We start from the raw sequence: 27614 nt of genomic DNA, 5'->3' as shown, positions 1-27614 counted from the left end.
TAAGTAAAAAGGAGAGGTTGTCCCTGTTACGTTTGGCATTTTCTGTTTGAGAGAAAAATGCATAGTTTTGCCAACCATTACTCAGTTGTCAGACTGTCTAGCTCAGGTGTCCAGTTTGTACCATAACAAAGGATTCTTTTTCCTGTAAATTTCCTGTAATTGAAATTATCAGTAAGAATTGCTTCATATTCTTGGGGTTTGCTATAGCTGTCAAAGTGTTTTACTCCATCATAAAGTATCTTTACCTTTTCTGTGGATTTGTATCCAAGTTTTGGACCAGATGGCTATTTTCTTGTCATGTTAATACAGTGTGGGAGATGTTGCCACTCTGTTGCAGCTGTACAGCTATTATGACAAGCATTGACTAAACACTGTCAGTTTTAGGGAAAAAAATACTTAAAGCTGACTGCACTTATCTCATGGATATATTTTTTTTTCTTTCTTACAGGTTGCACCATTGTGCTTAGGAAGAGCTGGGGCATGTGTTGTGACTGTAAAGCTGTAAATTATTCTCTTTATGAAGGTGACAATTCTCCTCCGCAGACTCAGATGATTTCTTTTTTCCCTCAAGCAAACTGTCAGTGCACCAATAAACACAAGATGCCGGATATCTACCATGGCAAAGCGTTCGATCTCAAGCTAACATGTACACGTTGTTCTTACGGACCAATATTAAGCACTTTTTAAAAAATCATGTTTGTTACCCGTATGTTACAAAAATTCTATTTGTAAAAAAAAAATCAGCTGCAACCAGCCAGTTGTCAGCAGAGGACTTCTGTTTAGGAAGTGCTAAGAAATGAGTAAACTCATTAGTGAACTCGCTATAATAATCAAATGTTATAGATCCAGGGCCTTGGTCCCCCAGACATGCAGAGGGGTGATGCTATAAACGGATATTCTTCCACTGATATAACTGAGTGGAGTGATATCTGGGTGAATTACCTCTGGGTGAAACAAGTTACAGTATTGGACCCCATATATTTAATTTGCCTATAATAAACATGTTTGACTATAGGTATGTGAGTGATTGATTACAATGCAGGCTGACAAACCAATGCAAACCATTGTAAATGGCAGGCATAATGCCTGCCTTGGAAATGAAGTTGTGTGTTTGGTGAATCTTTTGCACTTTTATCATCATTCCTAGTTTAGCAAAGCTTTTATTTAACCAAAGCCTTATTTTAAATATTGTCTTATTATGCTAACAGAAATCAGCTATTTAATAATTTCTGCTGGAGATTTTTGACATCCAGTCTACTTTTTGGATTTTTGAAGTTTTTACATGATTCAGAACATCATACCTTTTTCTCTACTTTGGTTCTTAGGTTTACTTCGCTATTTTTAAGCAAAAATCTATAAGCACAAGTTATTTGAAGAATTCTAAAGTGTGATTAAAAGTTAACCAATTTAAGTTTGATATTTGCACTTTGGAATTTTTGAAGCATTCCATTACATCTAGACTAATTACATTTTTACATGAGGCTTTGCACTAATTTGAAAAGTATAATTTTATAAGATGAAATTAAACAATTGTCTATCTTTTCAGTAAGGTTACTTTAAAATGTAAGGGGCCCGACACTGCAAGATGTTGAACTGCCACCGTTTAGGCATGATCAGCATCTTACAGGAGTTATGCGTGCCTCTGCAAGATTGTATCGTTAGTTACCTTATTTAATGGTTACCTATTATTTTCAGATACTTTATAATTTGCCTTTCTTGACCCCTGTGCTGAATTGCTTTGAACAGTCTGAATGTTCTCGGGAAGTCTCTTTGTATTTGCTTTTCTGTGCCTTGTTTCTTATGTTTTCAGAACAGTTGGTAATACCTGTGTGTGTCCTGGCAGGTGGGAAGATGTGAGCTCATGGAATGTTTTTTGAAGTTTGAAACGTCTGATACCCAAAGTCTTTGTACATTTGTAATTCTCAATGTGTTAATGCTCTCAGTGGACTATTTATTGTTTTAGAAGGAATTGCTAAGCAGTGAAACTTTGTGATGACGCCTGCACTGTTTGCAACTGAATACAGCTGACCTGACGTGCACCATGGCTGGCTCGGTGCCCTTTTTCTCTGGCCGACTGGCCGCGGTGCGTGCCCGGACCCCCGCCGTGGCGGGGCTCGTTCAGAAACGCGGTGTGTGCGGCCCTCCCGCGGGGAGCAGCGCTGTTAGAAAAGCGTTCGCCTCCTGTCAGCGCTTCCGAGCCAGGGCCGCGGGCGGCACCCATCGCTCCTGCAGCCGCGGCGCTGCCCAGCCCGCGGCAGGTCCCCGCAGCGCGGGGCCGCCCGTCGCCCCGGTGGGCCCGGGCTGCCCCCGCCCGTCTCCGCGGCGATCGCGCTGCCGGCGGGGGCGGGCCGAGCGGCCGGCGAAGGGGGGGCGGCGCATGCGCGGGGGTTGCCGCGCAGCGGGCGGTGGGCGCGATGAAGGTGAGTCCCGTCGGCCGCCGTACGCGCGGGCGGGCACCGCCGGGGAGCTTCGACCCGGGGCGGCAGCCGGGGCTGTGGCTGGTGTTCCGCGCTGCACGGTCCGGGTCGGGGGCGTCGAGCGGGGCCTGGGGAGGGCGGCCTAGGGGAGGGCGCGGCGGGAGCCGGCCAGCAGCCGGCGGGAGGCTGAGGCCGCGGGCACGGCCTCCTCAGGGGAGCCGGGGCCGCTCTGCCGCCCGCCCTGCCGCTGCCTCCGGGGGGCGGGCCGCGGGGTCTCGGGCTGCGGCCGGGCTGCTGCTTCCCGCGGCGGTAGCCTGGGCCGCCGCGTCGCCCGACGCCGTTACCGGGTCTCCCACGCCGTGCCGCCGCGCCCGAACGCTGGCGGCGGGGAGGGGTGCGAGGGATCCTCCGGCGGCGCTTGAGGGACTGGGCCGGGGGGAGGGTTTCCCCTCAGGCTCGTTAGGGGGGCTTAGGGCGCGTTGCTGTTCGGCGAGAGCACGAAGAGCTGGAGCCTGCCTGCGTTCTCAATGATTTTCTTTGTGGTTGGTTTATTACAGATTTTATTAAATTTTTTTCAGACTCAAACACGACTGTCAGGTGTCATTTGTGCTTGTGGTGCTTGTATTTTCACACTTCTTATGCGTAAAATGCAGATTCACTGTGAAGAGCGCCTCGGTTTGCCTTCACCCCAAGGAAGGGATAGGAGCCTTTGGCAAAGGCTTGAGTCAGTGTGCCCAGTGTTTGGTGGGCACCAGGTGCTGGCGGTTATCTGATGATGTGGGAGGGAAAAACGTATGCTAGCAAGCTGTGAAACAAAACTGTGGGCTTTACCTTACACCCAAGTTATGGAAAAATCTGTGCAGGTAGTGTGAAAGGAAAAGGAAGCCGAGAAACTTTCTTGGTCAGAAGTCAGGATTTCTTTTTACAGTTGAGTTGCTTTGAGGTATTAGCTTTTAAGACCCAGCAATTCATAGTAACAAAATAGTCATGTCTTCAAAAAAGCAGATCTAGAGCCTTCTGTGTTTTATACATAAAGGATGCTTTCAGACTTTTGCATGAAACTTAAGAGAACTAAACATTCTGCTCTTCAGACATGAAGGGAGAGTCTCATGCAGTATTTTTTGTTCCAGTAACTCTCTGAGAGAAAAAACAGCAGTTGTGGTAGAGTCACAGAGTTGTCAATGCAGACACCCAGCACCAGAAACTTCAATTTCTCCAGTACAAACCAAAAGATTTTTGTGTGGAATTAGGGTACTCTGGCGCATTAGAATCACCCAGAGGTTGTGTTTGGGTTTGGTTTTTTTCCCTCCACAGTACTCATAGTTGCCACATGGTTAGGAAGTTGTAGTGTTGCTATACGCTTACAATTTTAAGATGTGTAATTTCCCACTTTTTTTTTTTTTTTTGTCTCCCAGCAAGTGTTCAGTCTATTAGAAAAAGCTTGGGCTGGTTCCCCTGTGGAGTTTGCTTGGCAGAAAACTTTGGGAAATTTCCTTGCTGTAACAGGGTAAGGTTATGAATATTTATTGCATTTGTCCATAGAAATCACTGATGAAGAAAGGGAATTATTCTATATGTTAATCTTTTTAGAGGTGATCGTGCTGTGAAAATTTTTGATCGTCACGGTCAGAAGAGAAATGAAATCAGCTTACCAGGGTAGGTACTAAGATGGGTTTAAATTATTTTCTTTGTTGTTTCCTTTAAAAATGCTTCTCTTCTGGTGAGGTGCTTGAACAATGTGAGAACTTGTGGGAAGAGATGTTGTCTCTGGTGAGCATACCTGGAAGAGAAGACAAACTGATGAGCATGTATATCATCAGAGGCAGTAAAAGCTGAACTCACAGCAAGCTGTCAAGAATAGTAAAAAAAGAAATACATTCTCCTACCCAAAGCACTTCTCATTATTTTTTGCAGTTCATGGTAGTTGCCACCTTGCACCAAATCAAGAGATGCAATTATCCTTGTCTTTACCAGACTTGCCTTGTATCCTACTGACCACTGCATCTTGCTGTACTGGTTAGGGGCCATTCATAACATGGGCTGGCTGTGTCAGTGTCTTCAGCTTTGTGATATCCGTGGCCCAGCTCACTCTGCATTGTATTTTGCACAATGAATAAAAAATGCTCTTTCTCTCCAGCAAACTGCCAAAACTGAGGAAAGCTGTGTGGAATCAGTGGTAAACTCTGAGAAGAGCTTGTGTTGGACTGGGGGACCTCTACTGTCCTGTGGGTTGGAGAGCGTGGTGTGAGGGGTAGTCTGCCTTACGATGGACACTGATAGCACTACCTTATTGGTGGACGTAGGTGACTTAAAGGGAAACATACATCTAAACCGGGTGTAAAATCTCATGGCAAGGCAAAGAGGAGAAAAAAACTTGTATAATCTCCACATATCCTAAAGGCTTGTTGAAATAAACATCTGGTTGTGGTAGTTTGAATAGTACTGACTTTTTGAGGCCTGCCAGCAAATCTTTTGCTTAGGTTAGGTAGTTCTTTTGAATTCTTACAACCTTTTGCTGTGATTGAAGAATAAATTATCTTTATTACTATTAGAATAAAATTCAATTTTTGTGATACACGGTTCAAACAGAAACAAGTATGCTTATATGGAGGTTCCGGCCCTAAGGCCAAACTTTGCTGCTTTATTTGTTGGTTAACAGTTAACCAACTGCAATTGCTAACTGCTGGACATCTCCTTATATAAGAATGGAGTTCAGAATGTCAAATATTCTCTGCTATACTAGTTATAAGAATCTTCTCACCATTATTTTGATAGAATTTGTTTTGTTCACTACTTAGTAATTTGCATTTTCCCCTATTTTTTTCTTTTTGTCCTTGTTATTCCTGCCTCTGATGTTCTGATAGGCTGTTATGGGTGTATTTTCAGAACCAGCCATGCCTGTTCTCCAGAGCAAACTGATAAAAGTCTTAAGAAGAAAGATAGGAGAAATGGAAATTCAAGGCTTTCTGAATTAGTTCACAGCAATGTGTGTTTCAGTAGGGTGTGTTTGAAATTGCTTGCATTAGGAGCTTTCATTTGAGTGGTAATGAAATTATTCAGAGATACCTTTTTAACCTGAAACTATCAATTTAGTTATCTAGAAATAAGAGTGGTGTCAGATGGCAGAGGTTCTTAATCTCCAGTATGTGGTTGTAAACAACACTGTTTCCAATTCACCAGGGACTTGTGGGTAAGTCTGCTGTCCATTCTGGGAACTATTTACAAGTGGAGGTTTTTCCTGCTTCTGCATAGGTTTCTTGTCCAAGTTTTTATGCTTGTTGAACTATGAGGAAAATAATCCCAACACTGAATAGCCTCTAATAAAATAGACCTTTACAAGGGATTTTCACTGTCTCTTGAAAATCAAGGTGGCAGTGTTTCAAGTATGGAATGTAGGTACCAGTCTCTTGGGTTTTATGACCGACCTTTCAGCCTCTGTCAATTCAATGAGGTTTGAGTAAAGGTGCGGTTGCTGTAACAGTACTCTTTACAGATAAATGTGCGATCTGTCATGGATTTGCTTGGGAGGGAAAAGGAAGGACAGGGACTTCAACTGAATAATTCTGGCAGTTTCTGTACACTTACAAACATACTTTAACATCATTAATGAAAGCTGTTTCTTTTTCTTCAGTAATTGTGTTGCTATGGACTGGGATAAGGATGGAGATACTTTAGCTATGATCACAGACAAATCTAGTGCCATATTTCTGTGGGATGCAAACACAAACAAATCAAGCCAAGTAGACAGTGGCATGAGGTAAGAATTATTTTTTTTTAAACTGTGTATTTGAAGGCTTGGACCACTATGGTTTGTTGATGTGGAGGATATATTGCAATCATCTTTTTACTGGAGTCCTCATAGCACATATACAGTTAAGCTAATATGCTACAGTTTGTTGCTGAATCCTTCTTGGTGCGATTTGTTGGTTTTGAAGTGTTTGGTGGTGGTGGTGGTTTTCAGGTTGGTAGGGGTTTTGTTTCTTTTTAAATTGTCAACACCGCCAAAGTCTCCAGAGAGCTTCTCTTCAGTGTCTCCACTGTGTGGTAGTAGCAAGGATGGGTGAATTTTTGTATATCTGTACTGGCTATGTTTTCTCCAAAGTATTTCACACAGATAGAAAGTAGCTTAAAAGTAAGGGAAGTGATTTTAGCGGTGCTAGGATTTTTTCCTCTTAGATTTATAAGGGGACTTAAATGCTGTTCACAAAGCAGACTGGTTTAGGATGGGAAGAGATATCTAAGGCAATCCTACTCTAAGGTTCACATCCCGACCTTTCTGAATTTGGGCGCCGACTTAAAACTCTCCTGAGGCCCATATAACAATCCACTTTTGGGTTAACAAATAAGCTTGGTTTAACAATTAAACTTTTAGCCTGTTTGAATCTGTTCCACTAAACTATTGTGCTCTACATAAACGTTCTGTCTGTGAGAAAGAAAGTGGAAATGAATCTGTCCCATGTTTGGTAGGGCACTCACCTGAGCAGAGAAATAGATAATTTTGGATGATGTTGCTATTTACGTCACTTAAGACAAACATTCCTTCTGATTTAACCCTTCATCTCTAAATTTCCTTTGTATATATTTTGGGGGTTTTTCGATGTTTGTTTTTACTTTTAAGTAGTCAGAGATACCAAAATTGGAGTGTTTTATCCATTAAATTAAGAAAATTCAGTTCAGCTGGAAAAATTGAGGGGTGGGGGTTATGTTGGTTTCTATGAGAGTGGTTTGTTCCAAATTTAGGTTGAAAACTCCATGTCTAGAATATGGAAAATATTCCATATTTCCATGAACATGTACACTTGTGCTTTGTAGAATTCATTTGGAATATTGGATATTCAATTATGGGATATTTCAGTATGTTTTCAGCCTGGTATCCTATATGTATATGTTGAAGCAGAACTTAAGAAATAACTTCCATACAAGTTATTCCACTCCTGAAAAAGTAAAAGAATTGCCACTTTGCACAAAATACACAGTGACTTAACCTTTACATGATTTAATGAAGTTACATTTTAAAGATTGTTTGTTCATAGAATGTTAAGTCGCATGTTGGAAAGCAGTTTCAAAACAAGCAAATGATTGTACATACAATGAGAAATTTAAAGTGATTACTCCTTCCTTCTGTGTAATTAATTGTATGTGGCATTATATAGGTATCTTGCTTAATGTGGATGACTCAGTCATTTCTTAGTCGTTACTTTTTTGTCATTACTTATTAGTTATTACATCAACAGTGTGCCATTTTACCACAGATATGGTAATGATTATTGTTCAGAATTCTCTTTTCTGGTGGAATACAGCAATTTTGGCCTTAAAAAGATTTTTTTTCCGAAGTAGGGGTTTGGGATTTTATGATATGTCAGTTTTAAACTATAGCTATTCATATAATCAAAGCCATTGATGAAGATATATATACACATTATATTGTGTGAAGGAATATACCAGATTGTACCTCCTTTTCATGGGTGAACAAGTATTTTGGGGGGAAGAGTATCTTGCCAGTATGCAAGCAAAAAAGAGCATAGAAGGTATTTAGCAGAATGGAGTAGGATGTGGTGATTGCAGTTCCTTCATAATCTTTCTTTCTAATGTCTGAGGTAAATCACTTACTAGAGGAGGTCTCACTAGAACAGTATGTATCAATTTAAGTGCCTAATCCTTCTTTTGTCACAGTGTTCTTGCTTAAGGAGAATAAGCACGAAGACGTATAAACGGTGTGATGACCAGGCTTTTCTGGTATCCTTCTCTTTTTGAAATTAGAAAAGCATAAACAAACCCCCTCACATGCAAACCAAATATATCTTGGAGGTAATTTCATGTGTCAATATCTGAAATTTGTTTCAAATTACTATTGCATGCTTACAGTAAAATTTAAAAAGATGAGAGGGGTATTGATGGAAATAACTGCACTAGTTACAAAATTCTGATTAAAATTGTTTCGCTTAAGAGGCTTTTTTTTAAAATATGATATATAATATTTTTCTGTGTAGCCTTAAATACACACCAAAATAGGTCTTGCTGTATCTGAAACGTCAAATTAAATTGGCTCTTTCTAACTTCCTTATTACATTGACTAGAACTAGATCTATTCACTTGGGGCTGGCTGAATTCATAGGATTATTGAAGTGCAGAAAAACGATGCAGAAAGTGACTGGAAAATTGCACATACCTTCGTGGCATCTTTGAGTGTTTTTTAAAACAGTGTATTTAGCCAAATTACCCATGATTCCATCAAAGACTGTTGATATTTGCAGACACATTTCCATTTATATAAGTCTTATTACGTTACCTCAAACAAGTTGTTATTACTTCTGCTATTTTGTGCCCAGAAAATTCTGGTACTTGTAGAAAACATTATTTAAAAATTCTGCTTGGTCTGTTTGATTTTATAGAACTTCGAAACAAATATGCAAAATGTTTTTGTATGTAAGCACGTTAAAGGAATCTTTGTACAGTAAAGTAAAATTTTTCTTTGTTTTAGGGATGCAATGTCTTTCTTATTATGGTCTCGAGTTGGAACTTTACTTGCTGTTGGAACAACAAAGGGAAACTTACTTATATATAACCGTCAGACTTCTCGCAAGGTTGCTGTTCGTGGTATGCAATCGTTTGAAACTAAGCTTGCATATGTGAAAGTGGAATTTTGCTAATATACTTAGATTCCTTTTTAGTTCTATATATGAACATGCAAGTCAAAAATGTGCTCACACTCAACTTGCACCTTCTGTTTTGTTGTGCTTACTAGAGTATTTTTATAGTATAGTGGGTTAAAAATACATATACACATACCTGATACTGCCTCATGGGAAACTTGTGTTATCTTTCTTGCAATGATTGTTCTTACTAAGTGACCATTTTCTTACCTGCTCAGAGTACCTCTGGGCAGAAAGGTTAAGGATATAGCACAGGCCCCAGAAATTTGATGAAAAGAATGGAAGAACAGGGGCTATTCAAGTTCCTATAAGGTGAAAAGACTTTCATCTGGGAGTAGAAGACTTTAAAAAAAACAAAAAAAAAAGACAGACTTTTGAATTTGTAATTGCTCTGATAATTTGTATCACATTCTGACAATCTGTGTTTGATTGATCAAACAGAGCATGTTTCCATCCTGTATTTTTTTGTTGTTGTTGTCTTCATTTGTGTTGTATGGGTTTCTTTGTTTTTCAGGTAAGCACACTAAGCGGATTACTTGCGGTTGTTGGAGTACTGAAAACCTTTTGGCTCTAGGCGGTGAAGACAAAATGATTACTATAAGCAATCAGGAAGGGGATACTATAAGACAGGTAGTATTTATACCCCCCATTTGATTTTAAAGGCATACATTATAATACTCCTGGTTTCTGAGAAAGCTGGGACCTGTGTAAGCTTATGCCTTTTCAGTCCCACTGCTTTCAAGGATAAGGAGCCTTTGGGAAACTTCATGTAGGATGAAGGCATATCGAAACATCTGCGCCTCTGTGTTATACAGTGTATTTTATGATAATGGATTCTTTGCAATTCTCCTGTGATCCTGCCAAAATGTGCTTCTCTCATCCTTGATGCTGATCTATATCTGCTAGAAGAGGATCCTATGAGTGCAAGCTTAGGTGACTTCCCCAGTCGCAGCACAGGACAGTTCTCACATGACTGTTTATAAGGTCTTCAGGAAGTACTTGTAGTGTTGGTCTTGCTTTAGATTAGTTAAACAAAGATCTTGCCTCTGATGTACAAGGATTACTCCTAGGCCGGACCTCCACTGCGTTGTTGAGAGGCTGATTCCCATGCTTCCTCCAAGTACAGTTGGATTTTGTAATCAAGCATTCTGTCTGTTTACATACATCACCATCCTTCCGAGCAACAACAGTTGCTGCATAATGAGCAAATGAATATAATTCACTTTTTTAACTTTAATGAGCAGTGTTTCACTCAAGATTTTTGAAGAAAAAACCTTTCATAGTTCATTTCATATGCTTCCATCTTCATGTCTGAAGTTCGCAATTGGATAAGACTATGCTAATAAATTTATTAGGCTATTTCTGTGCTTTAAACTGGTTGGCTTGGGTAGTGGAAGCAGTGTAGCTGAGACAGCAGACCTAAGCAAGGCTTCCTTATGAGGTTTTGTAACCTCATATTGACTACACAAGCAACTTAATTGCTATCACTACCTAAACCAGATTGGGTATGTCCTTTTTAAAATGCATTGTAAATATTTAACTTGCATGCCTTAATCTTGGTTGTCTTTCTTTGAATTTGCATTGGAGTGACCTTACTTGTACTGCTTCAGTCTGTATAATACCAGCTTGCAAGTCTTCTTCCTCATTTTGATTTTTCCTTCTCTTTTTGGATTTGTATTTCTGTTTCCTAGATATTTTTTCAGTATATTCCGTGATAACGTGTCATTATGATCCAAACTGAGGTCATGTTTTCTCCAGCTTTTTTTTTTTTTTTTTTCCAGTTTTGGTACTACATGCACTAACAGCTCTATCCTTAACACTAAAAGGTACAGGGCAGGAATAATGCAATTACTTACCATCAGTATTTGCTACATTAAGTGTTGATTTCTTAATCTGAACTTCTTTCTTGCAGACCTCGGTGAACTCAGATCCCAGTGATATGCAGTTCTCAGTTATGAAGACTGATGAAAGAATATCGACCAGGGAAAGCACAGTAAGAAGTCAATACAAAATACTGTAAAAAGTGTTAATCTGAGGTTTCAGGGTTTCTGCTGGCAACCAGTATGGGCCCAGGAAGCAGTTTGTTCCTTCTTGATTTAAAATTTGGTGTTGAAGGGTTTTTTTTTTTCCTTTTCCAAAACTTTTCTTTAAAGTAAAGCCATATTCTTTTTTCATTGAAGATGTGTTAATTGAAAGTCCAGTGGTTAGCAATATAACAGATAACAGAGCAGTTTTGCAATGGTAGTTAACGTAATACATGGAAGTATGTGCAGATAGTTAAAGAAATACATACAATATAAATACAGAATAGTATATGCAATGTGGCAGATGGAAGTGGAGCGGGATTGTCAAAATTGAAGAGACGACCTTTCAGAGGGCAAGTTTTCATCAGTCTGTTTCGGGAACAGATAACTGCTCTCTAGGTTTTCATCTTGTCTCACCTTGGTGCCCAGCAAGATCATGGAACAGATCCTCCTGAAAAGTATGCTAAGGCATGTGGAAAATAAGGAGGTGATTGGTGACAGCCAACACGGCTTCACTGAGGGCAGATTGTGCCTGACAAATTTGGTGGCCTTCTATTGACGGGGTTACAAGTGTTGATGGATGAGGGAAGAACAACTGACATCATCTACCTTGTCTCGTGCAAAGCTTTTGACATGGTCCTGCACAACATCCTTGTCTCTAAACTGGAGAGACATGGATTTGATGGGTGGACTACTTGGTGGATAAGGAATTAACATGGACATGGGCAGTGGGATGAAGTGCACCCTCAGCAAGTTTGCTGACAGTGCCAAGCTGTGTGGTACAGTCAACATGCTGGAGGGAAGGGATGTCATCCAGACGGACCTTGCAGGCTTGAGAGGTGGGCCCATGTGAACCTGATGAAGTTCAACAAGACCAAGTGCAAGGTCCTGCACCTGAGTCGGGGCAGCCCCCAGTATCGATAAAGGCTGGGCGGAGAATGGATAGAGAGCAGCCCTGAGGAGAGAGACCTGGGGGTGCTGATGGATGAAAAGCTCAGCATGGCCCGACAGTGTGCACTTGCAGTCTAGAAAGCCAAGTGAATCCTGGGCTGTATCAAAAGAAGTGTAGCCAGCAGGTTGGAGGTGAATCTCCCCCTCTACTGCGCTCCTGTGAGACCCCACCTGCAGTACTGTGTTCAGCTCTGGAGCCCCCAACATAAAAGGACTTGGACCTGTTGAAGCGAGTCCGGACAAGGGCCGCCAAGAGTGGTCAGAGGGCTGGAGCACCTCTCCTGTGAAGACAGGCTGAGAGAGTTGGGGTTGTTCAGCCTGGAGAAGAGAGGACTCCAAGGAGAGTCCTTATTGGGGCTTCCCAGTACCTAAAAGGGGGCTTTTAAGAAAGATGGGGACAGACTTTTTAGTAGGGCCTGTAGTGAATAGGACAAGGGGTAATGTTTTTAAACTAAAAGAGGGTGGATTTAGCTTAGGTTTTAGGAAGAAACTCTTTACTGTGAGGATGGTGAGACACTGGAACAGGTTGCCAGAGAAGTTGTGGATGCCCCATCCCTGGCAGTGTTTAAGGCCAGGCTGGATGGGGCTTTGGGCAGCATGGTCTAGTGGAAGGTGTCCCTGCCCATAGCGGGGGCTGGGGGGGAGACTAGATGATCTTCAAGGTCCCTTCCAACCCAAACCATTTTACGATGATTCTATGATCTTAGCAAACCTCAGCATCACTGAGACTGGAAGCCCTGGTATCAGTCTTCTGGTGTGAGCATTATCCTGTCTCTCTCCAAATGGCTACGGTTTCATTGTCTTCATTGTCTTTTCTTGAGTTAATTGAAGTCCATCAGATCGGTCAATGGTGAAGTACAGAAAAGTGGGGTAATGATAATTATTAGGAGAGCATATTATTAAACAATCAGCAGTGAAATACCAAGATAAGACATAGAAAATCCATGGATGGAAAGGTGGTACTGTGTTAGAATTTGTCCAGATCTATACGCTTTTACAGCATAATTAAATTCTCACAGTCAGATTTAATCTATGAAGTATAGGTGTCGAGAAGTGTTTTTCCCCATGTTTACATTGGCAAAGACTTCTAGGAGCTTTTTGCCTGTCTGCATGGAGTGAAATGTTTTCTGCTTTCTAGGGAAATTTAATTAACAGCCATTTTGAAAATGCTGGAACTGAGGACTTCAGCCTTGATTTCTTCTACTGCTTCCTGGGGCATGTGATAGCCTAGGCTTAGGGGTTTTTTTACTACAGCTCTCAAGTTCACTGTAAAATGTTAGGGAACATTTTGTAATTCTGTAGTTCATAATGTTTGTGCTTGGATAGTCTGTCAGCAGCTCTAAACCTCATAGCATTTATTGTCTTAAGTGTCTGTTGTTGGGGGGGGGGTGGGACTTGGCTTGATAACAGTCACTTCCAGGCTGTTACTTACGACATTGGGGGAAAAGGACCCTGCAACATGGATCAAAATAAGTAGTACTAGAGTTAACATCTTGCCTGCAACATAAAATAATTCCTGTAATTTCTTAGAAGAGTTTAAGAAATAGTGTTTCTTAGATACTTTGTGATTAAGCTGCAATGGTGTTATAAGCAACCACTTCTAAAAGTCAGAAAACAAACTTTATATATTTGTGGTAACTTCAGAAATTAGAGCACGGAATTTGAGTTTGTAATTCTGGATTAATGGATTTTTAGGTCAATATAGGCTTTTTTTTCTTGGTTTGAAAATACCAGCTTTGTATTTCATTCTTCTAGCTCTTATTTTAGGATTTTTCTTCTTTTTAGACAAGGAGAGCTGGAACAGAAGGCAACGTAAAATAAATTTGTAAATAGCCCTGCAATGTATCTTTGTCAGAGAATAAGATGAAACGAGCTGCTTCCTCCTTGCTTTTTCTAAAATGAGTGTTTTACCCTTGCCTGACAATAACACACACTCTAGTAACAAAAGTAATCTTTAAAAAAACCCCAGAGTTCAGCCTGTCTTCTCCTATGAGGTCCAACATCTCTATGGGATTCATCAAATAAAATGCCCTCATCTGGACCAATACCAAACTGTAAATGTTGTATGTTTAATATAAACTGAACAGTGTGTTTCTTCCAGAATTGTCTTTCTGTCTTTGAAATGTCAGCAAGTTACTTGAGATAACAACGTTGTGGTAGACTTCCCTTCAACCTCCCAGATAAAAATTCTGTGGATCAAAAAAGACATGGTAGTTCAAGTGAGAGTAGTCCCAACAGGATAACTCTGTGTGATCTGCTGCCTTTTCCTCTGGGGACACAGAACTGACTTAATGCTTCTGTAGGGAAAAGCCTTGAATATGAGATGTATGTTCTGCTGGGCTTGCATTTAGATCTGTGAACCACTGATTCACAAGGGGAATATCCTAAAAATCTCTTCCACTGTTGGTAAAGATTCAGAATTCAGTTCTGTGGGATTCTTAAGGATTATTGAAAGTTCTAAATCTCATCTTTAAGTGAAGATGTAGGGCCTTATTTTCAAGTGATGCCATTCTTATCAAGTTGATTTTTCTTTTCATTCCTTGACAGGTGAGTGTAGTGGTCGGCAAGAAGACTCTCTTTCTTTTTAATTTGAATGATCCTGATAACCCGATTGATCTGAAATTTCAGCAGCCTTATGGCAATATTGTAACCTACAGATGGTGAGCAAACTTTGTTAATGAAGCGTTCTGGTATTAACAAGCTGAAGGTTTTCCCAGTAGTTCTGATAAATGCTGGAAATTAAATCGCACATCCCTTGTTTACACTGGATTTTTCTTGGCTGTCTTGTAGCCTTTTTAATAGTTCTTTTCCAAACACAAAGAAGTCTACATTTCATAGTTGTTTTACATGACAATCCAATGGCAATAAAATCAGTATTTTCAAATACAGCTGCTGTTGGTATGCTCGGCTTTAAAATACTAATACTGTTGCTGTCCTAACAGTAGATTAAACTGGGGGGGTTTGTAGGTTGTTTTCTTTGGATGAGTAACTGATGAAAGAGCTAGGAGTGGAGCTAGGTGAAGGATACTTCAACTAGTTTATTGGTTTACAAAATTGTGCAAAGTACTTGTAGCATCCCTGCTATGTAATCCAGTTGGTAATGTTCCTTTGAAGAAATCCCAAGCTAGAAGTTTCAACTGTGTACCCAAAAAGTAGCTGTACTGTTTCTGTATCTGTGAATCATGACATTGTCTTCTAATGCCTGTTCAGTCTATGTGAAATTGACATTTGTTGCTTTACACTACAGCTGTATAAGAAAACCTTCAGCTATATGCTTCTTAATGTATGGCCTCATGTTGGACACGTTGGCCACAGTATACCTGGGGTCTTTCCCTTGCAATGATTTTTTTTTTTGCAACTAAGCTGATGAAATCAGTTTGAATGCATCCTTACACACTGTAACTATTTCTGCCTTAACCTCATTATTTCTACTTGACACTATGAAAAGTAAACAAACTATCTATTCACAAATACATATTGTAGGTTTGGTACTTCCGTTGTGTTTGCAGTAGTATGCCTTAAGGGCACAGTGACTGGCATCATTATTTTTAGCATAGCTTTGGTGGGACCAAGTCAGCCAGAACCTTGAAATGGAAGTTTCCATCCTCTGGCATGCTTATTCCAATGAAGATACCAGAGGTTTTTCTCCTGGCATCACTGCCATGTATGCAGCTTGCTGAAAGTAAAGTGGCATTATAGAATGTAGAAGAGAGAGTAAAGACAACTTATGAGTGAACTCTGAGCACAAGCATGGTTTTCTCCTTTTAAGAATCTTTGGTTGCTTTTCCCTAAAATCTGTTTTTATGTGTTGTTGTACGTTATATATATAAATTCCCATAATTTGATTATTTTTCCTATTAAAGGGAGACATTGACAGTTACCCCAGTAGTTTGGAAGAAAATGTATTTTGCATATTGCGTAAAGAGATCTCTTCTTAATTGTTGGGTTTTTTTGTAACAGGTATGGTGATGGCTACATTATGATTGGTTTCTCAAGAGGGTGTTTTGTAGTCATTTCTACACACATTCGTGAGATAGGTCAAGAAATCTTTCAAGCTCATAATCATAAGGATAATCTAAGCAGCATTGCTATATCACAGTCATTAAACAAAGCTGCGTCATGTGGAGACAATTGGTAAGTGGTAGTTTTATACATAAAGAATGGAATATAACTGTAGCTGTTGGGCTTTAAAACTAGGTGGCCAAGTCAGTGCAGAGAAGGTGAGATGAATTACTCTGTATAACTGCCTCTCTGCCTTTGTAAGGTTAGGAGAAGCTAATTTTGGCCAAAATCTCTGCAATTGTAAATAACTTTACTGTAATAAATTGTAAACAAAAAAATAATTTAAACTTAAAGTATAGATTATTCCTTTTGATGCATTTTCTATTATGTTACTTGGCTACAAAAATGTCCAGATTTCTTTACTATGATGTATTGATTGGACATAACAGTCTGCTTAGCAATAGAGTAATTAATTTAAAGCTGTACTGAGTATGCTGATATTCTCCTCCCTGGTGTCTGGTCTTACCTGCAATCTAAAAAAAAGTGTAAGTATGAAAACAGTTAAGAAAAAAAAAAAGAGTTAATGAGTCTAGAGTTTTTCAAAAATATGTTGTGCGTATGGTAGAATACCTTGTTCAGCTCCTCATCTGCTACTCCCTGATTCTGTGATATCTGAACTCTTCAGTGAAGGAGCTGAGTGATGGTAGGGCTCAGACTGTTCTGTCTGTTCTCAGTTCGGTTTATGACCTTACAGACTGTTGATTTATGACACTTGCACATCAAGAGTTGTATAACTATGAGCAAACACGGTGCAACTTCAAGGACTTCAGCTATTGTAGAAGAAGTATTATTTCTTTAAGGGGTTCTTTAGCATATATTGAGTAATGTGACAGCACAAGTAAACTCTCATTCTGTCCCTTTTTATGTGAAGCAGGATTGAAAGCTGGTTTTTTGCATCTGTGTTTCAAGCAGTGTTTGTCCATCAGCAGTGTGTTTTTAACCTAACCTGTACTGTAACAGGTCAAAAGGGAATTACCGTGTTTGTTCGCCACCCCTGAATTCTTTTGAATTGGATTTGTGCCTTTTCCTCAAATTTTAGTTCTCTGAACAAATATTTTAGTACAGTGGTAGTGATAAACTATTTCGAGTAATGAGTAACAGTGTGTGTTGCTCTTTAGGAAACGGAAGGCATTTTGTATTTGCACTCTATTTTTTGCTCCATTAGGCTGTCTCAACTGGGTTGGGTTTCTTCCAGTTTACGACTGAGATTTATGTTGGTGAGAATGACTGTTTACTTTTGTTTCAGCATTAAAATCCATGATCTGTCAGACCTGAGAGAAATGTATGCCATAATAAACTTGGATGATGAAAACAAAGGTATGTTAACAGTCTCTATGAGGATAGACATTTTTACAAATTAAGTAAACCAGAATTTTGATGGTGACTCTTTTACATGAGTGAAAGTACTGTTCTTGGGAAAACTGTGTGAGTACAGAATTTATCATGAATTCCTTCTTCTCCAAGTTGTATTTATTAGGTTACCCATAGCAAAATGGGAACATATTTTATCTGTTCAAAATATAGAGAAGTACAGCTCTCAGAATATTTGATCAGTTAGTGTTTTGTTTTTTTGACTCTCTGATACAGTATGTTCAGATTACTAAAATAATACACTTGACTAGTTTCTGCTTCTTTCTGTGGGGTTTTTTTGGCGGGTTTTTTGTGCTTGTCAGCTTCTCCTATACTGACACAGGATACTTAATCTGTTCTCATCCTGGTTTACAGGATTTATGCCTGTGCTTTCATAACATTGTTACAAGACTATGTTCTTATATTGTGAATTACCACAATTATGTCGTCTTGTAGTGTCTGTGAATACTTCGGTTGTTGTCAGGTCTTTGCTGTTAGGAAGATGCTGAATTAGTAAATTGTTTGGTTTGAGAGAAAAATAATTGTTTTTTGGTTCCAGTAGTTAAAGAAAGGATTTTTTTTTTTTTTTTTGTCAAAACTTGTGAATGTTTAGGTGTAGATCAGCTGGCTTGGACAGATGATGGACAGCTGTTGGCAGTATCTACACAAAGAGGATCCCTCCATGTTTTCTTGACAAAGCTTCCAATCCTTGGAGATGCTTGCAGTACACGGATTGCATACCTCACTTCTCTTCTTGAAGTTACTATAGCCAATCGTGTGGAGAGAGTATGATAACCTCTTCCTTTTAAACTTCATTTACATATAAGTAAAGTAAGTATTAATAGCGGATAAAAATTGTTTTATTTTGTTTTTTTTTCTTACAGGAGCTACCAGTCACAGTCTCTGTTGAAGTAGAGCCCAGTTTTGTTGCTATTGGTGTTTATCATTTGGCTGTAGGAATGAACAATCGGGCTTGGTTTTATGCACTTGGAGAGAATAGTAAGCAGAAATTTAGTTCTCTTAAAATACTGCATCATTGTGTCTTGTTTTACAAGTTCAGTATTGTGTTTAGCAGTTCTGGACATACCACATTGTACAGTAACAACTTGAATTGCCATATGGTCCTGCTAGGGCTGCGTGATGATGTACAGTCTGAAGCAGTTATTTCAAGGCATTGTAAACACTAAAAATTCAGGTTCAAGGTATTAGTAACAAAATGTAGAATGTTTCTTTGTTGGTTTTTTTCAGATCACGTTGTTAAGCAATGAAGGATTTTTAGGCTTTTGAGATGTAACCTGACTGTGTCTTTAAATACTAAATTTGGCAAAGTACCTAGGGACTATATGATCAGAGGGTTTAAATTGTCAGTTTGGTAGATAGTCGCGTCATTTGCTTGGGGTAAGGTAGGACTGGTTATGCTATGTCCAAATTTTTGACAGTGGCTTTAAAGCTTTCATGTCTCTCTAAGCATCACCTCTTTTGACTAATAATAAATTGATCAAAACTGTGAGAGTACTAGTCAGAGCTGCATAGGAAAAGAGTTTCTCTTGTACTTTCTAACTAGTTCTCTGACTGCCAAGAAGAATGTCTCTTTACATGTAACTTGTCCCCTCTCTGCTTAGTTGTGAGTTTTTTACATCTAGTTAATCAGCTGCAAATTTCGATGATGATAAATGAAGACCTATACAAAATCAAAATATTTTTACTTTTTCTTTTCTGTTTGAATTCTTTAGATGTAAAAAAGCTTAAAGATGTGGAGTACCTGGGGACAGTAGCAAGTATGCATCTTAATTCCGATTATGCTGCTGCTCTCTTTGAGGGTAAAGTCCAGTTGCATATGGTAAGAGCTCTGGTGATTTGGAGTGCTGAACTAATGAGTTGATCTAAGCTGAACAAGTTAATGTAATTTTAAAAATGAGAGAAAATGGAGTAATCTTCAGTTAATGGAGATAAAAATTTAAAATTCTTTAAATTTTTTTTGATGGCTAATGAAAATATAAAGCTGAGTTCCTGTAGACTTTAGAAATACAGTCTAGTCTAGAACAGGTGAAGAAAATGTGTTTTCTTGTGGACTGTTTAACAAATTTTATTTTAAAAAGTCTCTGTGGGAATCACAGAAGCAGATGCACATGCAAGTTTGTTTTCATCTCATTTCCTTGCGGTTTAATACAGGCAAAATTACAATACCTCATTGTAACAGTGGAGTCTTTCAGTTCATTCTATTCTTTATATTTAGATAGAAAGCGAAGGTTTGGATGCTCAGGAAGAACGAGAAACTCGACTTTTCCCAGCAGATGATGATAAATACCGAATTTTGTGCCATGCTTTAACTAGTGACTTCCTCATATATGGTACAGATGTGAGTATTACTTCTGTAATCTTTTTAGATGGTATATATTTCTATCTGAATTATTTGGATTATTACTCGTACTTTTAGCAAAAAAATTGTGCTTCTGAGAAGTTTACAGTGGATCTATACAAGTGGTTCTATGCAAGATCTTTATGAAATACAGTCAAAATTACATCCAGCTTCCTTTAACTGCTTCATTTGTACGAGATGCATTGGTGGGAAGGTTAAGTTTTGCTTTTACTAGTGTTTGTTGTAAAACACTGATTTTAATGGCAGAATTTAATTCTGTTGCATTAGTGAGAGGGTTGGCAATCAAACTGTCTGCCAGGTACAAGAAAAAACATAGCAATTGCCTTGCAAATTTGTTGATTTAGGTGGCAGTGTAATAGATGTAGTCAAAAAGGTACTAGCATAAGCAAGTGTGATAGCATAAATGGAAGTCTTGATTTACACTGAAGCCTTTCCCAAAGAGAATTTTTAGGTGTTTCAACACAGATAGGAATTAGTAGGACACTGAAGAAGGATTTGAACATGATTATGGGTTTTTCCAGAGTTTTTTCTATGCATGAGGGGTAGTTTCTTTCCTTCTAGTATTTTCTGGCACTGGGAATACAAGGCACATTTGGCATTGTAGTATTGTGACACAGACTGATGTATTGACCTTCAAAAGAAAAGGCAGCATTGCTATCCCTGGTGTTATCAGTGGCTTAATAACGAGTGGTTTTGCACCAGCTGAGGGCTTTCCCACCTCCTCAGTACCTAAACTGGTACTGATAAATTTGAGGTACTAAATTCAGAACTGATCAATTTGATATGTGCAGATTTTGCAATTGACTTCAAAAGCCATCTTTTACTTTCAGTGTTCTTTGTGCAACACTGAAATATAATGTTAATCACAAATCAGTTTGGTTGCTTTTCTCCCCCAGATTAGGTACATCTGTTCTTAGGAATGTGTAGTTCTTCCTTGGAGGCAAATTTTTCAGCTTTGTTTGAATGTTAAGCTTCTCTCAGCAGTGAGGCAGGCATTTCCCCTGTTCAGAGAACTGCATGGTAAATACAGCTTGTCTTCACAAAGCAGAGTGAGATAAACAACAAAAACAACAGAACACCCCTCAATTGCCTAACTCCTTTCCCCACCCAGCAAAAAGCCTCAAGTTATCCTGTCTTGCTGTCCTGGTTTAACCCCAGGTGGCAACTCACTGCCCTGCCCCAGTAGAATAAGAAGGAGAATCAGAAAAAGATAAAACCTGTGGGTTGAGATAGGAACTGAAGAAGGAAGCAAAAAAACACCTGGAAGTATTTTTCTTTAAACACTCTTCATGCTCAGCGCTCTAAGATGAGCGAAACTGCAACAAAGTTAATTATCTACTTGCCACTTACTGATGTCATTATTTTTCCTGTTATTTCTCATTAGGCTGGAGTTATTCATTATTTCTACATTGAAGACTGGCAATACGTGAATGAGTATCGGCATCCTGTCAGTGTGAGAAAAATTTTTCCAGATCCCAGTGGAACCAGATTAGCTTTCATAGATGATAAAAGTGATGGCTTTGTCTATTGTCCAGTAAGTTAGTGTGGGATACCCATGCAATTACATTTACAAGCAGGCATTTCAACTGTATAGTGTTTTTAATAGAGAATGAGGAAGGTTTTGTCACTCCAATGTGTTTGCTGGTAGAAGAGATTGCTAAGGAGGCTTAAAGATTACTCAATGGTAATGTAAAGAAATAAAATCTGTCATATGAGATCAAGGCAAATTCATTATACTAAATTCCTGATCAGTAATTTTCAGAAATGTATGTCTTTTGTATCCAAATACAGGTATTTTAGCCCATTAACAAGCACTGCCGGTTTCACTGCCTGTCCCCATACCTTTTTTCTAAGAAAAGCAAATAACATTCATATAACATGCGTTTTCTCCATTTACTTCCCCTCTGAGTTAAACTATTAATGTTATTCAGTCACTGCTTATAAGAAGAGTTTTTCTTAACACAATTCTTGTATTTTTGCACTATATTCTTTTTTTACTTTTCATCTTAACCAGGATGAATATTTAGTTTGTCTCCTTAGTCACTTGCTAGTAATTTTACTTTTGCATTATTTGTAGGTAAATGATAGATTATATGAGATTCCAGACTTCTCCCCAACAATTAAAGGAATCCTGTGGGAAAACTGGCCAATGGATAAAGGTGTTTTTGTTGCCTTTGATGATGATAAAGTGTACACTTATGTTTTTCATAAGGGCGCCATTCAAGGTACTGTAAATGCTTTTACAAATTTACTCACTGTTCTAGTTAATAAAGTAAAACATGTTCAGGTTCTTCATTTGTCTTAAATATTTTCATAACTGCATATAAAAATAAATAGTAGACAGAAATTTTGAAGTGCAACTGGAATAGAAAACCAGTTGATGTGCAGGTTTCTCTGTAAAGCTCCAACAAATCAATTTGGTCTTAAGTCCCTAAGCTTCTTGCTATTACAGTCTTTGTCTGACATTTACACATTGTGCTTCAGTTGTATTTTGAAATGTTCATGAGAAAGTCTTAGGATCAGGGTGACAAAACTTCCACTGTTAACCAAAATTGTCATAATAGCAATTTTTTTATTTGCAACAGAGAACATGAAGAAGTTTACCTACAAACATTTGGAAAGTGACCTTACTGATTAGAAGATCTAATTATGTATATTTACTTTACTGAAAAATATGTGCTGTACATTAGATGGTAACGACCAGGATTAGAGACCTGGAATTTATACCCTGCAAATCTACATTATTTCATCTGTGCCTGCTTGCTACACTTTTTACCATGTAGGGATTTTTTAAATGATGTTTTCTTTTCTTTCTTATCTTTGAATCTAGGATCAAAGATTATTTTGGCAGGTGGCACAGAAGTTCCCTTTTCCCATAAACCTTTGTTGTTGTATAATGGAGAATTAACTTGTCAGACTCAGAGTGGGAAAACAAACAATATCTATCTGAGCACTCACAGTTTCCTTGGCAATTTGAAAGACTTTGGACCTAATGAGCTGACGCAAATGCTTACTCAGACTTTAATGTTGAAAAGGTACATCTATGTTTTAATTATATTGTGTAAATTGTTTTCTTATGTGCTTATACCTCAGTACAGTGATTTAAAAATGTCTTGCTGAATATTGATAAATTAGATTGATCCCTGAGTCCATGTAGCTGTCTATGCAGACCAAGCAAAATAAGTGACCCAGTGGTGCTTTATTTGTTTTTCCACTGTCAAGTAAAAGCTAAAGTAATTTTTTTCAAGACCGATTCAGATTTCTGTGACAGTGGCTCTTCAAAAACTGGCTGGAGCGGGTACTTGCATACTCCCCTCCCACTGTAATGAAGCAATGCAAAATCAGTATAATGGAAAGAATGCCAGAGCAGGGAAAGCAGATGTTTTCCTGAAAATTGTGTAGGAACAGGAGAAACAGAACTGTTAAGTTACATATTTGTATTTCTCCTTTCTTCCTGATGTGTCACTCTCTCCATGGCTTAGAAGGAAATGCTTTTTATGTTTTACTTTACCGTGCTATTGGGGAAAAAAATGCTGACAGGGAATTTTTGGTATGACAAATGCCTAAAATTAAAATATTTTAAAATGCATTTTACCTTCTGTAGGTTTTCTGAAGCGTGGGAGGTGTGCAGACTTCTGAATGACCAGTCTGGTTGGAATGAGCTGGCCAAAGCTTGCTTACATCATATGGAGGTGGATTTTGCAATACGTGTTTATAGGACATTTGGTAATGCTGGGATGGTGATGTCATTAGAGCAAATACAGGTAAAATGTAAAGTCTTTTTAAAATAGGAAATGCAGTGACTCAAATCTTCTTTAAAAATTGCTGAATTCTTTATTTTTTGTGGGGTTTTTGTTTGTCTGTTTTTTTAAATAGAAGATGAATTGTCTTCAAGGAAGTTAGTAGTTCTAGAGGAGAAAGTGTCCAAACCATATAACTCTTGCTTGGTTTTCTCTTGAAGTGGTTGCAGTCTCTATGGGAAAGCACAACATTCCTTTCTGCATTTGTTCGAGAGCAGCAGAATATATTCATGACTTAAGTATTGGAGGCTCTTTCTTCCTTTGTTATTTTGAGAAAATGTTAAAGGCTGCTGTTGTTACTTAAAAAAACCACCAAACCAGAACAAACCGATTACAATTATACATCTAAAATTATGCATGAAGTAGTACCTTTCAAAATATGCTTCTGCAAATTGCTCGGTTTAGATAGTGTTAGCTGTAGCAGCTTTGAGCTACAATAAGAAAATGAGGGCTTTTTCTGATTTGGAGAATCCGATAGACATGTTTGTAAAATGTAGGGATGTTTTTGTTTTGCTGTGCTTACTAGATTATGTTACTTGTTACAGTATTTTTTTCCTTTTGGACTACTTTTGCACCTATTACATTTTTTTACAGGGAATAGAAGACCACAACCTTTTAGCAGGACATCTTGCCATGTTTACTAGTGATTTTAATCTGGCTCAGGATTTATATCTAGCATCCTCCTGTCCTATTGCTGCACTTGAGGTATTGATTTGAGATGTGTAAATTTTTCTCTGCTGTTTTTATCACCACCTTAATGTTGGAATATTTTACCTTCTGATAATTCTGCCCTTCTATGGTTTTGTTATTGCCATTGTGTGACTGATAGACATTCTTTTAGAATGGATGCCTCTCAAATTGTCTGAACCTTTCTAGAATACTAGCTCTGTATTTGTATTTAGAATAATATAAAGTTTGTATAAGAATTCAGAATTTAATATTTGCATTAGAAAACATTAGTGTTCTTTGTTAATAGATGCGAAAAGACTTGCAGCACTGGGACACTGCACTTCAGCTGGCTAAGCGTTTGGCCCCAGACCAAATCCCTTTTATATCAAAGGAATATGCAATGCAGCTTGAGTTCACGTAAGTTCTCCTGTAAAGTTGCAGTATGAGAATATTAAACCAGTACTCATGCTAACCAGAAGAACACAGAATTGATACGCTTCAGCTGACTGCATTGCTGAGAGAGGATTCTGTGAGGTCCTTCAGCTCTAGTATGAGGAAGAATAGTTTTGTAAGGAATATTTCATGCTAGAGGCATGTGTTAGTGAATAATACTTACTTTTGATTAATTTCAGTTTATCTGAGTACTTTGCAACTGGTAGGTCCACTATACAATAATATCATCTACTAAATAAATATTTTGTTGTAGGCAAGTGCTTGGGAAAAAAAATTATACTATTAACACTTCTTGCATTGGACAGAAGCCTTGCCTTTTGCTTGTCTTTCCTTAACTACCCAGTAGCCTTCATTTTCTTACATATTTTTAGGTAGAGGAGTGTCAAATTCCAAGGCTGCCAGCCCCTAAGAGGAGAAGGTATTAACCATTTGACATGATTTTAATGTCTGTTTTGTAGCTGATGCTTCCCAGGTGAAACCAGCTCTGTTTAATGTCTAATCCAAGTTGAAAACCACTTATCTATTAATAGAGTTTTTAGACAGATCCTTCCCCCTGGCAGTGCCCCTGGCACTGAAAGAGGACACTTGGTCACAGAAAGGAAGGGACGGCGGCAGTTGAAGCAGTGCAACCATCTGTAACTTGAGTTCTGAATGTACTTAAGGGGAAAAAATGCCCTTTGTTTTTATGTTGCAAAAATTCTGAATCATTTTAGGTGGTTCATTTCCTTATCTTTCAGAAAAATGTGGAAGTAGATAGGAGAGTATTGAGGTGTATTGTGCAGTTAGATTCTTTGTCTGTCTTTCAAGGGACATTTATTGGTCTCAGTATAATGGAATTGAGATGGACTGCCTCCTTGACTAACAGCTTGGTGAGGTGCACAGAAGTGCCGACATACAGTGTAACTGTCCATCTTCTGCATACTTCACATCCATGTATGGAGTCATTATATCTAAAGCAAGACAGAAACATGCATAATCTGTGTGGTAGGAAGGCAGCTATCTCCTCCTATTAAAAATACTCTTCCATATAACTTCCAATTTTCTTTTAGGGGTGATTATGTTAACGCTTTGGCACATTATGAGAAGGGAATCACTGGAAACAATAAGGTAATTCCTTTTTAGTAATGATAGCATTTGTACTATCCTACTGCATATTAAGTTATCATGTTTCAGACTCATTTGAATTCAGATTTTTTTATTCAGCTCTAAATCTATATGACTGTTGCTTTTGGGAGAGTAGCCTTTGCACTTCTCTTATTTTTAATATACAGAACGATGCTTTCTGTAGGTAATAAAGCAGTATTACCATTGTATTAACATGGCATAACTAGTCTTAGACTGTTATACTATGAGCAGTTTCACAATAGATGTGCAAATATCAGAGAGAATATTGCTAGGATTTTCATTATTATAGCAAAAGTCCTAATTATTCCTTCCATTCTTTACTGAATTGTTATCTGTATAAAGACAAGCAAAGATTGTGTTAGAAAATAAACGTCATGTTCAGTAGATCCTCCCTTATTCTGGCATTATTTCCCCTCATATTTGCAAAATTAAATGATAATAGGGGAAATAGCAACATTTCCTGAAGTCAAGCCATTTGGCTTTATGAAATACTGGTGGCCTTACCACCTTTATTAAAAAATAAATAAAGGAAATATTCTGCTTGTAATTTTTTTTTCTCTACTGTTGGATTTGGAGGAAAGAGGAGAGTAGTACTGAGCTGTCTGTAAAACAGATTCTTCTCACGTATGCTTGGTCTGGACAGATCTTGTAAGTAAAATGTAAAAAATTTAAAGACAAAGCTTAAGAAGAAGACTAAGCTGAGTTCCAAGTAAGTGTCAGCTGCAGCTGGGCAAGAATTTTGAGGCAAAAATTGATTTTATTAAGTCTGTATAATGTTTTGTTAATTTGTTTCAGTGCTTGGTTACTGTGGCTTTTGTGACCTGATATTTCTAACGTATAATGTGCAGTTACTGCTTTCCATTTGATTTCCAGCACCAGGAACATGATGAAGCTTGCCTCGCTGGAGTGGCTCAAATGTCCATTCGAATGGGAGATATCCGTCGAGGGGTAAACCAAGCCATCAAACATCCCAGCAGGTTACTAAAAAGAGACTGTGGCGCTATTCTGGAGAGTATGAAGGTATTCAAAAGAGTGAATAAAGCTAAGGCTGAATACGTGAATTCATTAGGCTATTTACTTATTTGTAATACTAATTTAGAAATTATATTTTAATGATTTCCAATATTGTAGCAATTTTCAGAAGCTGCTCAGCTGTATGAGAAAGGGCAATATTATGACAAGGCGGCATCAGTATACATCCGGTGTAAAAACTGGTAAGTACAGTTTTCAGGGAAGTGTTACATTTCAGGGACTTGTTGTAGTGCTCTTCGGGAAGGAGTGGTTCTCTGAATAGCACAAATATCTCATTAATTATGTTTCATTGATTTTATTGTTCCCTCTCCCAAGCTTAACGAAGAACAGTGTTCTCTCAGAAGCTTGTTGTTTTATAGTTTTACTGTAAATGGGAGGTAGTTTTCCTTTTTTTTTTTTTTTTATATTTAAAGCTACCTGCAGTTTTGAGTACTTTGTGTGTGTGTGTGTATGCATGCACTGAATTTGGTAATTTTATTTGTGTAGTTACTGTTTAGATCATTACATTTCTTCAGTTATCAAATACATAGCTGAGACTGAATATTCAGTTGGAAGCGATTCGAAGTTGTTCATTCAAGTGGAGTCTGTATCATGAGTAGTCAAAGTCATTGCCATTATGGTCAATACATTTTTAAAACGTTTTTAAGTGAATTTGATTATTTTCAAGTTTCCAGTGGGAAAGTACAATTTACTGAGAG

The 27614-nt window shown here is 38.4% G+C and overlaps 2 protein-coding genes and 1 long non-coding RNA gene across 9 annotated transcripts in view; 2 read left to right on the top strand and 1 right to left on the bottom strand.

Moving 5' to 3' along the window:
- Positions 1 to 2039, top strand: part of KLHL5 (kelch like family member 5) — a 63262-nt gene extending 61223 nt beyond the window's left edge. For all 6 annotated transcript variants that reach the window (XM_055797222.1, XM_055797223.1, XM_055797224.1 and 3 more), the window contains one exon: positions 449 to 2039. In XM_055797222.1, the coding sequence (XP_055653197.1) occupies positions 449 to 505 (57 nt within the window). In that variant the 3' untranslated portion in view covers positions 506 to 2039. The remainder of the gene's footprint in view (positions 1 to 448) is intronic.
- A 293-nt stretch (positions 2040 to 2332) lies between these two features.
- WDR19 (WD repeat domain 19) overlaps positions 2333 to 27614 on the top strand; it is a 47139-nt gene continuing 21857 nt past the window's right edge. Inside the window, exons 1-23 of one of the 2 annotated variants that reach the window (XM_055797218.1) lie at positions 2333 to 2420; positions 3833 to 3924; positions 4008 to 4073; positions 6049 to 6174; positions 8899 to 9014; positions 9585 to 9700; positions 10983 to 11063; positions 14593 to 14705; positions 16006 to 16179; positions 17354 to 17424; positions 18071 to 18243; positions 18342 to 18456; positions 19191 to 19297; positions 19694 to 19816; positions 21222 to 21371; positions 21915 to 22062; positions 22668 to 22872; positions 23442 to 23601; positions 24232 to 24342; positions 24614 to 24723; positions 25809 to 25866; positions 26758 to 26904; positions 27016 to 27098. In XM_055797218.1, coding sequence (XP_055653193.1) covers positions 2415 to 2420; positions 3833 to 3924; positions 4008 to 4073; positions 6049 to 6174; positions 8899 to 9014; positions 9585 to 9700; positions 10983 to 11063; positions 14593 to 14705; positions 16006 to 16179; positions 17354 to 17424; positions 18071 to 18243; positions 18342 to 18456; positions 19191 to 19297; positions 19694 to 19816; positions 21222 to 21371; positions 21915 to 22062; positions 22668 to 22872; positions 23442 to 23601; positions 24232 to 24342; positions 24614 to 24723; positions 25809 to 25866; positions 26758 to 26904; positions 27016 to 27098 — 2651 coding nt within the window. In that variant the 5' untranslated portion in view covers positions 2333 to 2414. The remainder of the gene's footprint in view (positions 2421 to 3832; positions 3925 to 4007; positions 4074 to 6048; positions 6175 to 8898; positions 9015 to 9584; positions 9701 to 10982; positions 11064 to 14592; positions 14706 to 16005; positions 16180 to 17353; positions 17425 to 18070; positions 18244 to 18341; positions 18457 to 19190; positions 19298 to 19693; positions 19817 to 21221; positions 21372 to 21914; positions 22063 to 22667; positions 22873 to 23441; positions 23602 to 24231; positions 24343 to 24613; positions 24724 to 25808; positions 25867 to 26757; positions 26905 to 27015; positions 27099 to 27614) is intronic. The other variant, XM_055797217.1, reaches the window with a different exon arrangement.
- LOC114013806 (uncharacterized) lies at positions 2431 to 23469 on the bottom strand. Its single transcript, XR_003557014.2, has 3 exons — positions 23433 to 23469; positions 4070 to 4197; positions 2431 to 3186 (listed from the first exon to the last, which is right to left on the bottom strand). It is a non-coding gene; the product is annotated as an uncharacterized LOC114013806 (long non-coding RNA).

The sequence above is a fragment of the Falco peregrinus genome, chromosome 2 (assembly GCF_023634155.1).
Source record: "Falco peregrinus isolate bFalPer1 chromosome 2, bFalPer1.pri, whole genome shotgun sequence".
Taxonomy (NCBI): domain Eukaryota; kingdom Metazoa; phylum Chordata; class Aves; order Falconiformes; family Falconidae; genus Falco; species Falco peregrinus.
Note: the sequence above shows the minus strand (reverse complement) of the source record. Positions and strands in the feature narration are given on the sequence as shown.